Here is an 11,938-nt window from a genome sequence, read left to right on the forward strand (position 1 = left end):
GGAGAGGAGAGAGAAAGGAGAGGGAAAGGTAGAGAGAAGATAGAATGAAAAGGGATATTCATGTAATCTTAATTTTTTAATTTTTTTAACAGCAGGTCACTAAACCTTTATGGGTGATTTTTGCTCTTGCATGGTGCAAGACCTAGAGTGCACTTGCACCCAAACAGCCACTGTAAGTTATTCTAGGAAGATTCAAAAGCTAATCCACCAGAAAATATGAAAGCGGAAAATGAAAGGTGAGTTCTTCTTATTTAGATGGATTAAACTCAACTGATGCAAACTTCAAAGAAACATAATTGAAAATTAAACAATTTATTGATAGTAACACAGATTCAGAAGCCACCAAGAACAGTTCTGAACAGAATATAAGCATAACAGAATATATTAATATAAAGCAGCTCAGAAGTGATCCAGTGCAGCAACAAACTCTGCAATATTTTTATCAGATCTTCCTCCCTCAGCAAGAGAATCCTTGGCCAGATTCATCCATTTGATGGCATTGCTCTTTATTTCATTTATCTTTTCAGTCTCAATAATTTCCTTTATGCAATTCTTAATTGTTTCTCTTCTCACTATCTCTTTCTCATCAGCAACAGCTCTGACTCCAGTTTTCCACAAATCAACAATCAGCTTCCCATTTGTGACTTGGTCAGTCCACAGTGGCATTGCAATCACTGGAACCCCTAAGCTCACAGATTCCAATGTGGAGTTCCAACCACAGTGTGTGAGAAAGCACCCCAAAGCTTGATGTTTCAAGACCAGTAACTGAGGACACCATGTGACTATTAAACCCTTCTCTGTTGTCTCCACAAATCCCTTTGGAAGCTTATCTTGTTCAGAAGCTCTAACCACCCATATGAAATAGCTACCACTATCTCTCAAACCCCAAGCTACTTCCTCAGTTTGCTGCTCACTAAGACCTGCCATGCTCCCAAAAGAGACATACACAACTGACTCTTTAGGCTTTTCATCAAGCCACTTGGTGCAAGCTTCTGTATTGGGATCTAAGAGGCTAAGACCATAGTCCTGGTCATCTTGGAGTCTCTTGTCCAAAAACATTGATGGCAGGGATGGTCCTACTGTCTTTAATGGCCAAGTTTTCACCAACCAATCCACCACCTAATTGGAAATTCATTCAGATTTCAATCATATGTTCCAAAAGATAAGAACAAATCATATTAGTGTATGGTTACCAATCATTTTATAATTCATTCTAAAGCCAGAATAAATTCTTAGTAAAAAGCTTTTGTTAGATTATGTTTAGATATACAGTAAAAAACAATAGCGAAGCTAAAATTACGGTGAACAACCCCAAAAGTCAAGGGAAGTTATTTTGTGATTTTGGCACAACATGGTCCATGGCTTCCACCGTAAACATGCACATAATAGCTTTTTATTTTCAAAATTGATTCTGATGAAAAAGAAATTGATCCAAACATGATATTAATCAATCTGATTTTCAGCAATCCACCAAAATATTCACCACCTAATTGGAATTTAATTTCAAATTTCAACCATATGTAACAATAGATTAGAACAAATCAGATTCAGCAATGAAATTTCCAGCTATTCAGTGCATGTTTTTGAAATTTTTTCTATATTTGATATAAAAAGCAAAATCAATTTTAGTGAGAAGATTTTGTGACTAGCTTTTAGATGTCATAAGTGATTCTGAAGAAAAAAGAAACTGATCCAAACATACTCTTGAGTAACTTACCTCTTGTTCCAGTTCATAAAATGTGTTTGCAAGGATCCAATCTGCTTTACCAATGTTGGAAAACTGATCCACAACTACATTAAACCACCCTGGGTAGGATCCATACTTATACAAGAAAGAAGGCAAGTCCCTAGGTCCTAGTTTTGGCAACCCTGGTATGACAATCTCTGTCTGTGAAAGAGGCAACTCAATCAAATTCTGTTGAGCATGGAAGTATATGTTGTTAACAGAACAAGATTGGGTGAAGAAAGCAGCACCAAGGAGGCCAAATTCCTTGGCAACATCAAGGGCCCAAGGCAAGAAAGCATCATAGATAACACAAATTGGAGGGTGATTATTTGAGCTTGAAAGCTTGTGAATAAGCTCAGAAAGAGTTTGTGACCCCACACGCCAGAAGGTTTCTAAATAAATTTCTGTGCTCTCTGCTGCTGCAAACCCTCCTTCATCATAGCCATCTGAGATGCTCTCAATTTCAATGGAAGTGAGGTTTTTGTTGGTGATGGTTTTCCAAAGGGAAACTATAGTCACCAGTGTGACTTTAACTCCTCTCTGCACCAACCGCTTTGAGAACTGGATCATGGGATTCATGTGGCCTTGTGCTGGATAAGGCAGGACCAGATAGTGAGGTGTATGGTTATTTTTCTTTTTCACCTCCATTTCTCGGATTTCTCTGTATGAATTCTTTTTCCTGACAGAATCTGTAATTGTGGAATGATATATTTATAGATGTAGTGGTGATGTGTGAAATACACACATAAAGGTGTTAGGATACTCACTTTTGTTCATGTTTTAAAGTGTCATAAAGTAGAAAGTTACATTAAAACACATTAAAATGGTCACAAATGTAGGTGTTGGAACCCAAGGGTGCTAGTATTGGTTCGAGGTGCTGTTGCTGCATTAGTAAGGGTGTCTTGTCGTATTGATTTGTTTTGTCTCTTTTGGGTTGGTTTGAGTATGTAAACTGTAAAGGGAGAATATGTAAAGGCATCTTAGTTTTTTTTTTTATAGGTAAATATTAGTGGTTAGTTGTTAGTAAGTTAAAAATTCCTTTCAAAGTTCCCTTTCAGGATTCGAACCCTGGACTTTTCCCTCCCCACCCTTATGTCCCTAGTTCTTACCACTTGAGCTAACCCTCGGGAACATCTTAGTGATTGTAGCACTCTTTTTCATACTGTATTTTTTTTACAAAGGTTTTAACGAGACACGATTGTTAGGTGTGTTCTTTCACGGGTTGATTAGCGTCAATTATGAGAGGGTTGTATGCATGAATTTTATTTCATTCAATAGTAATAATTTTTTTTTCTGTAAAGAAAATCTTGAGAGATCTCGTGTTAATAACTTAATATTATTGACAAGTGTTAATATTATTGACAAGTAGCTAGCATATGGCCGTATGCAATTATGTCACCAAAGATATCTTTCCGGCAGTACTGAACAACATTTTTTAATTTAACTAGCTTGCATCCCACGAGAACCAATCTTTGATGCTTTTGACTCAGATTTATATAATTTAAGAATATTCTATTATTGTTGAAGCAGGTTGTAAGACGGATTTGGTTTTTTCTCCGATGGAACGATACTCTAAGAAACTATTTTATTAAATTTATTTTAAAAATCGCTTAAAAGTTTCGGGTTGTCTAAATGACTCATAAGAAGTTTGGGTTAAATAACTCATCATCCGATCATATTGGAGATAAGTGAGTTGAAATAAATTAATAAATAAAATATAAAAATTCTAACTCACATATTTTCAATGTGATTGGATGATGGGTTATTTAACCAAAACTTTTATTGGGTCATTTAGACAACCCAAAAGTTTAATATATATTTAAAATTTTAGATATAAATTAGAGTTTAATAGATATGCACGGTAAGTGTAAAATAGTTTTACATTGACAACGAATCACAACATGTCACGTAAGACGGTAAGAGGAATAATAAATTTCATTTAAAATTTTAATTAAAACAAAAATATATTTTCTGATTTGACGGAATTCAATTGGATGACTGTGTAAAATCTCTTTACATTGACCGTGCACGTCCCTTTAATTCTATAAATTATCTAAAAAAAAGTATATATAAAGGATAACATAATAAATAGAGATGGAAATGCTTCAGCGGATTGACTTGCGCATAGAGCTTCATCGCTATAGATGGTAATGTTTTGCTGACGCCTTGAATCAAGTGTTGCGACATACTATGTTTTCTCCGCCATTGTTGGGGCGCACGCCCGACACACATGTTTTGGCCTTGTCTTTTGTGTCCATAACTAAAAATAGGTGACCTAACGGCTGCCACCCGCTAAACATACCAATAGTCACGAGATTCATATGGGCTACTGGGAAGTAAGTAATGATCTTCTTAATAAGATCAATCTGTCTTGAAGTGGTCAAGGAATGAGGTTTTGTTGTTGAAAGACTCTCTCGTGGTCCCCTAGATTATTTGTTACTAGTTGTTAATTTTTCGGTGCACCAAAAAAATTAATCATTATTTCACTTTTTTTATACTTACTTATTTTTCTTTTAATCTAAATGACTTAAAAATAACCTCATTTTTCTTTTATGTTATTTCCTCTCATATTCTTTCCTCTTATTTTCTTTCATCTAATTTTTACCTTTTTTTAACCTTACATCAAAATAGAGCATTAGAGTATAAAGATTAGAAAGAAAAATAATTAGCTAACACTCATTTCACCTTCACCCACATGAGATCAATAAGAATATAAAAGAGAAAAAAGAAAGATGTGATTATGTCATAGGAAAAGAAGAGAGAGGTATAAAGAAAATGTTGGTGGAAATAAGATCTAAGAGAAAGAAGATGTAAATATTTATCAAAGTTTGGATGTAAAATGTGAGAAATGACATCATGAGAAAAATTTAAGAGATAAAAGAATGAACTTGGAATGAAAACAAAATGCACTAGTTATATTTTCACACTTTATTTCCATCCAAATCCAAAAGTGAGAAACAAATGAATGAGAGAAATAAGAAATAAGATAAATAATATGATTAAAAATGAAAAAGATAAAAAGAAAAAAATATTTGAAATTGAAATGATAGAGAAATGTGTGAATGCTTTAGAGTTGAATAATATTTTTTTTTTTTGGTATCTAGGTACCAGTAGGATTTGAACCCAGGACTTGGGAAATTTTAATCCATCAAGTACCATTTAGGCTATCCATACTAGTTAGAGTTGAATCTTCTAACTTAAGTTTCAAGGTTTTTTACTGTTCACCCGTGCCATTTTTTTTTCGTTACCACTGCGTTTGCTGTTGGGCCTGTTGGTTTCGTGGGCTGCGTATGGCTAGGAGTAGTAGCCACTTGAAACCTCCTTCCCTCTTCCCGTGATTTCCCTCCATAGCCCTCTGTCACCGAGGTAGCAGCTCAGACGTCCCACCGGCCAGCTGTTGCGAGGCTGGTGCATCGAAGGCCGATCCCTAAGGAGTTGATCTACTACCTCCTTGGCTACATGATTTCCGTCTGTCTCTTCACGTGATTTCCAGCAATTTCTTAGTCATTGACAGCTACATACTCCAGTTGTTTCATGGTTGTTCTTGATGCTTGAACCCTAAAAGAGAATCTATGATCTATGCCCATGAGCATCAAGTTACATGTTTGTTACTTTCCATATCTTCTTTACCTGAATTCTCGCATAAAGTTGGATCTATACCCCTAGAATGTTATCTAGCACCTGTTCTCCTCTATCTTCCAAAGGTACGTTCAAGCTCTCAAAGCCAACTGTCCATTTTGCTTTACAGCTTCACTGATTTGATGCAGGGAGAAATTTGTGCCTATAAATTTAACCATTGTCTGTGAGGAAGGGAAAGATCGTTGTCATAATCAGAACAAGGTGAGTGAATTTTCTTCTCTTCCCTTCTTGCAATTCTCATCTCCGATGTCATGAACCTTCCTCCTTCACTTTCTCCTCTTTTAGTCATGTTTCTGAGTTCTTAGGTTTTTACTGGGTTGGTTTCCTGCAGTCTGAAGTCTGAGTAGTTCTTATAATTGGGGGTGGTTTTTTAGTTATGAATTTGTAGATTTGAGTTATAGAAATATGGCTGAGATGTCTGGACTTCTTAATCTATTATAGCTGTAATAACCAAAAGTTATTTGTGTATGAAAGATTGTCTTATTCTTCTCAGGTCCAAGCATATTGTATTTCACCAGAAGAAGAGCTAAGGTTTTGGAGGGTGAGTCAAAAGCTACTAAGAGGAATTGGAAGAAAATGGAAGAAGAAAAAGAAGAATGAATTGCAAACTATATGGAAAATCAGAGCATTTCACTGAGCCAATACAGGTTTCTCATTATCACTTGTACCTTTGTGAAAGAGTTTTTTCAAGGGCTGTGTGAATGCTTTTACATAATCAGGATATTGAGTGTTCTGTATCAACTATTAAAGCAGAGGCATCCTTAAGAGTTTTATTCTAGCATCCTTATTTTTTTTCCTGTTTCACTAAGTTTTTTTAATTTTCTCTTTCTTTAACCATTTATTGCATCCATAAAGTAACACAGAGATCATCAAATAGTTAATATTTTTATCACTTGGTCTGAGTCTCTCCTTGACAGGTTCAATTCATTATGCAGTTCTATTAATATGTGGTTGTGCTCATGAATAGATATGATGATGTATATAAACATTTATTTGAACATGCATGCACAAGTGATCCTGGCTTTTTTTTTATTATTCTCTTAAATTCACTCTCTTTTATTTTCTCATAAGTTTGCCTTTTGTATGAAATGCAAGTCTAAAAGAATAAGATTTGCAAGAATAAGCAATTTGCGGTGGTTGAGAATCCTGGCTTATGGAATTGGACATTCACCTTGAAAGATATTAATGGTGAGGTGCTTGCTCAAATAGATAGTGATTGGTGGGGTTTTGGCTTTGAGGTTGGTTTTTGACATTTATCTTTTGTGTTTTTAGTAAAAAAAGTTGTTGTTATCTTAGTTTAAAGTGCTTGCTTATCGTCCATTACTGTTATTCTCTTTTGTCATGGTCAGTCATTTTTAAACATTCTTTGTACAGGTTTCACTGAGCCAATACAGGTTTCTCATTACCACAAGTACCTGTGGATTTCAAACAAGTAGATGTTCATGAGCATCAGTACAAAGGAAGCAGTGCTAGGTATAATAATATTAATACTTTATTTGATTGATTGTCTTTGTGTATTGATTGTTGCTGTGACCTGCAAATATATGTTCCTAGAAGAAGTTCTGATTATTTGAGAAATTATTTTGATTAACAGTGTGGGCGCTGCCAGAGTTAAAAATCTCTGCATTCCTTTCAGAAATTTTTGTGAGACTCAGAACTTGGAAGGGAGAGTGCTCTATCATATTCTCCACTTTATGCTATTGCTCAACATTCGTATCTCATATCATGTGAATGAATTATTTTTGTTCTACATTGTTTAGCATTAATGCATTCATTGATTCTTAGTCTTAAGTTTGTTGGGTGGTATGGTTAATAGAGCCTTTACATGTAATTTCTGAAGCTTTAACAACATTTGAGGGTTCTAATTCAGGGAAAACATTTAAATACTCTAAGAACAAATTAAATACATCATAAATTAGTATGATTGTGTCATTTTCAAGTTCCTCTAGATTTTAAACTACAGAAATGTTTGGTATGTGCTGCAATTGGGGGTACCTATTTATCCCTTATCTAAAAATCACTTCTTCTACACATTTTGGCTTGGGAGACCTTCACTCTTCACTCTATTTCTAGCAGGACCATGTAGTAAAGTGTTATTTCAGTGACTTTAGATTTCATTGTCTCCAAGATAAGGCTGGGATTATCACTCCTATTTTTGGTAGTTATTATTATTCGTAGTTGCTTTTGGCTGAAAATTTATTGGCTCTTTGGTCTCAATTTTGCTAAGGGTAATCCTTCGCGTATAACACCAATCTTGATCTTGAGAAAAGAGGTGGTGGAACCAGAAAAAAAAATCATATTATTTAATGACATGATTCTAAATGCAGTTCAAACTTTATAGACGGTAGACTAAATCCAGTAAGAAACCTTTGTATGATGATTTGGATGCAGCTACTGATGTGAAAATAGTTTTTGATAGCTCACTATTTTTTAAATCATTTCCTTATTTTTCTTCACATTATTATTTCTATTACTCTGATTTGAGTTTTATTCCCTGTTGCTGTCCAGTCTTTGATGATTTGAACTTTGAAGTCTCGACCTGATTTTGAAATTCCAATTTCAAAGGAGAGAGGCTTGGCTGAAGGTACGACCATCAATGTTTCGCTTTATTTTGAGTTTTCTTTAAGAGTACTGGCTAAATGGCTCATATTATCCTCATTCTCCTTATGCTTGGTCTTGAGAAAGAGGGAGCAGAAGGTAGAGGAGCAGAAGGTAGAGAATATGTGCTATTTGCTTCGTTGATTTGTATTTTGTTACTGTTCCTACTCAGTATTTCTTGTGTTTTTCCTTGTATCTTCCATTTTCTCCATTCACTTTTTTTTTGCAGTTTAGTTTCCTTTATTCATTCTTTTCCTTCATAATCGTAGGTTTGCTTCTCAACTAATGTGGTGACAATTCCATCAAGCATTCAATGGAAGGACATAGCCTCATTATTATCTTTATCACTCAAGGGCTGGCATTTTAATGTTTACTTTAACTATGTGGAGTTATCAACTAGAAGATACGAATCAAAGAGGGTTGGATGAGACTGTTTTGAAATTTTCTTTTCATTAATAAGAGTAAGGTATAAAATGTTATATTTTGGTTTTTTATTATTATCACTTCATTAAAAGACTATGATTTAACTATTTAAAATTTAAAATGTGAAACTTTCTTAGTAATGTGTGTAAACAAAGATGGAAGTGCACAATTTTTTTTGTGGAATATTAAACTCGTGATAACACTGATCTTCCCGAACATCAACACACCTGGGAGTTTCAATTTAATTTAGATGTGGTATAGACTAAATATAATTGGAATCCTTCACTTTGGTCATCAACACCTGCTATTGCAATCTGTTCCTATCCTACGATGAGTCTCAAATGATATCTTATGTACAACCTATGTCCCAACTACAACTGAAATTTCTATCTTTGGCATTCCTGCTCCATCTGCTTGGAAACCTCACCCTTTCTCCATCTTATTCTCTTCAGTGGAGGGGTTGTGTCTTTGAAATAATGCAGGTAAGAAGCTTTCGAAATTTGCATCTTATTTGTTGCTTGGGTTGTGTGATTGGATCATGGGCTTATTGGATTAGATCCCAACTGAAAAAAAAAAAGCAAGTGCAATGGGATGAATGAAAATTAGTTGTGGATGAGTAATTTAGCACAGGCACGTGAGAGGACACTTGAGTATACATGAAACTTTTTAATATAATATAGCTTCTAATTTCAATTGTGTGTTACGAAGCATGTGTTTTAAAATTCTTGACCAAAAAAAAACCATTTTTTTAAAATTGATCAAATCAATTGCTGATTAAAATATAGATTAGAGATACTTAAATTTGGAAGGCTTAAATATGTTTTTGTTCCCTCTAAGTTTTGGCCCATCAAATTATTTTTCTTTAGAATACACCCTTATTTTGAAAATAATATAGAGGGATAAGCCTCTGCCGTTAACGGACGCTGACGTGACATATTTTAGAGGCATCTAAACCGAAGAATCATGATTTTAGAGAGACCTAAACCAAAGAATCGTGATTTTGGAGGGACCTAAAACTCAATTGTTATCGTGTCTTAGGTCCCTTTAAAATTATTGTTCTTTGGTTTGGGCCCCTCTAAATGACGTAAGGTGACGGGAAGGGCTCAGTATTATTTTGCATTTAGGGGTGTATACCAAAGAAAAATATTTAGAGGGGCCTAAACCAAAAGACCCTAATTTTAGAGGAACCAAAAACATAATTAAGCCAATTTGGAATAAATATCTTATGCGGATAAATTAGGAAACAATTTTAGAATTTTGATCCATTTAACAATCTTGTACTACTAATCCATTTCAACTTAATTTTCACTCATCGTAACATTATTTTTTTTTCCAATAAATGAACTATTAAGTCGTGTGTATCAAAATAATCATGTTCAAAATGAAATCCCGGTATCCTTCGTGCAACGCACGGGTATAATCCTAGTAATATGAGTATGAACATGTGAAAATTTATTTTCTTAAAGCTTTCTTTTGTTCTAAGAAATAAATTAGAATTAACCAAAAACCTGGGTAGTGTAAAAATTTCTACTAGAATTTAATATTTTTAAATTATTATTTAATGAATAAAAATATCTCCTGTATTCTAAAAAAAAAAAAATGTGTATAAAAAAATTCCTATATACCTAAATTATAGATATAAATATATATCTTTAGCTCCAAAAGTAGATTATCTCTCCTTTTGATTCCTTATTTTAATATGTGTACTTTGTTTTTTATTTGAAAACTAGTACTTTTTACCCGTGCGATGCACGGGGGATATTCATTTTTTGTTTTTTGCGTAAAATTTTAAAATATGTGTTATTTTTATTATATGTATTAAAAGATAATGGACATTCATATTACTATCACTCACACCTATCATTATCATCCCCCAAGGTATACCACACTTTAAAGTGTGTTAGATTTTCACTACCGCTACACATTAGGGTGGTTGGTATTAATAACGATGTGTGTAGTATATTTAACAATGGCCAAAGATAATTTACGAATTAATAAAGGATAAATTTTAATTTTAGATATAAGAAAATATTAGTTTGTAAGTATTTTTTCATGAAAAATGTGTTTGTTTTTGTTTTGCAGAAAGGAAACTATTATATATATATATATATATATATATGTGTGTGTGTGTCTTTTCATCCTTATTTTTTTTAATCAATAAACATATAAAAAGAAATCGAAGAAATAAAAGGGAGTAAAAAAAAATGAAAATACGTGAGAGTTTTAAACTGCAAATTATGTGAGGTAAATTTGATGTGTATTTAGGTAATTTTCATATAGATTTTTAATTTTTGTTTCATGTGGAATGAAAGTAACTTTCCCCCTTAAGAGAGATAACCTCACAATAACATGAATATTCACGACTCGAACATAATTTCCCTCAAAGAAAGACATCTCATCCAAAAAGAAAATAATTTTCATTTTTATGGAGGTAACAATAGTTTTCATATAGAATAATTGTTTATTGAGCACAAAAACATAAAAAAATGGAAAATATAACCAGATTTTGACTCGGAAAGTTTCAATTCAAGTCCTTGTATTGTGACCCGTGAAATACACGGAGATATTAATTTTTGTTCGTAATGTGTATTTTTTCATATTCTTAGTTATTTTTTATAGATTTAATAAAAGAAGAATAATAAATTAAAAGAATAAAATTCATTTTAATTATAAGAATTGTTGAATCTGCTTCACACCGGTGCTATCATGCCTGAAGCCGATGAGTTTAGTGGAGGTTTTTGGGAGTTTATGCATCTTGGAGTTTTGACGGATCGGTTTTGCGTATTTTTTTTAAGTCAAGAAAAGGTTTTTACTTAGATATTCAAATAACTTTACTATGCAGTATGTATATGAATCTCACAGAGGAAAGAAGAGCTAACCTAGAACAAATTGGCGCCCTTGACTGGCCGAGTCCCAAAATAATTTGTACACTTGATATTTCCATCGTTGCATATTGAATTGCTCTTAGTTGCAAGGTCTTCACAACTTACACGTAAGCTAAGCTACTTAACGCTCAATTCCTAGTATGCTTCCATCAAACACGGTTCTTTTCAACTGTGCACCCAATCTCAATCTTCATCATCAGCATCCCAAGTTTTTGGTCTTACACAGATGAACTATCATAAATAAATTTTCTTCGTTATTTTCTTGGCTTAAGTACGCCACCATCGGGTCTGCGTATAAGCCTCAAAGTGTACACACCAGTTGATTGTCTTCGCAATTTTTATTCTAATTTTAATAAAGTAAGCCTAATGTTTTAGGAAACCCAAAAAAATTTAATATAATCAATCAATGTATGAAAAATAACCTAGCAAGTATTAGTCATTAGCAAGTCTGAATTTTAGGAAATTGTATAAAATCATATTTTTCTCTAGGAATTGTGTCACTTGTAGTCTCTTAAACTTTTGAGATGCTCATTAAAGTAATCTTGTATTTATGCTTCATGACTCTACATTTCTTCGCAGATGTTTGAACCATAAAATTCTGAATCACAGAAACTTGTCATTCACACAATGTATCACTAATCTGTGTCATTTGACTCCGGCTAATGGT

The 11,938-nt window shown here is 33.5% G+C and overlaps 1 protein-coding gene across 1 annotated transcript; it reads right to left on the reverse strand.

Moving 5' to 3' along the window:
• Positions 1–296: 296 nt before the first annotated feature.
• Positions 297–2,507, reverse strand: LOC130737887 (UDP-glycosyltransferase 74G1-like). Its single transcript, XM_057589743.1, has 2 exons — positions 1,718–2,507; positions 297–1,119 (listed from the first exon to the last, which is right to left on the reverse strand). The coding sequence occupies exons 1-2, from the start codon at positions 2,372–2,374 to the stop codon at positions 400–402; spliced, it is 1,377 nt and encodes a 458-aa protein (XP_057445726.1). The 5' UTR covers positions 2,375–2,507; the 3' UTR covers positions 297–399.
• Between the last annotated feature and the right edge of the window lie 9,431 nt (positions 2,508–11,938).

This window comes from Lotus japonicus, chromosome 2 (genome assembly GCF_012489685.1).
Source record: "Lotus japonicus ecotype B-129 chromosome 2, LjGifu_v1.2".
Lineage (NCBI taxonomy): Eukaryota > Viridiplantae > Streptophyta > Magnoliopsida > Fabales > Fabaceae > Lotus > Lotus japonicus.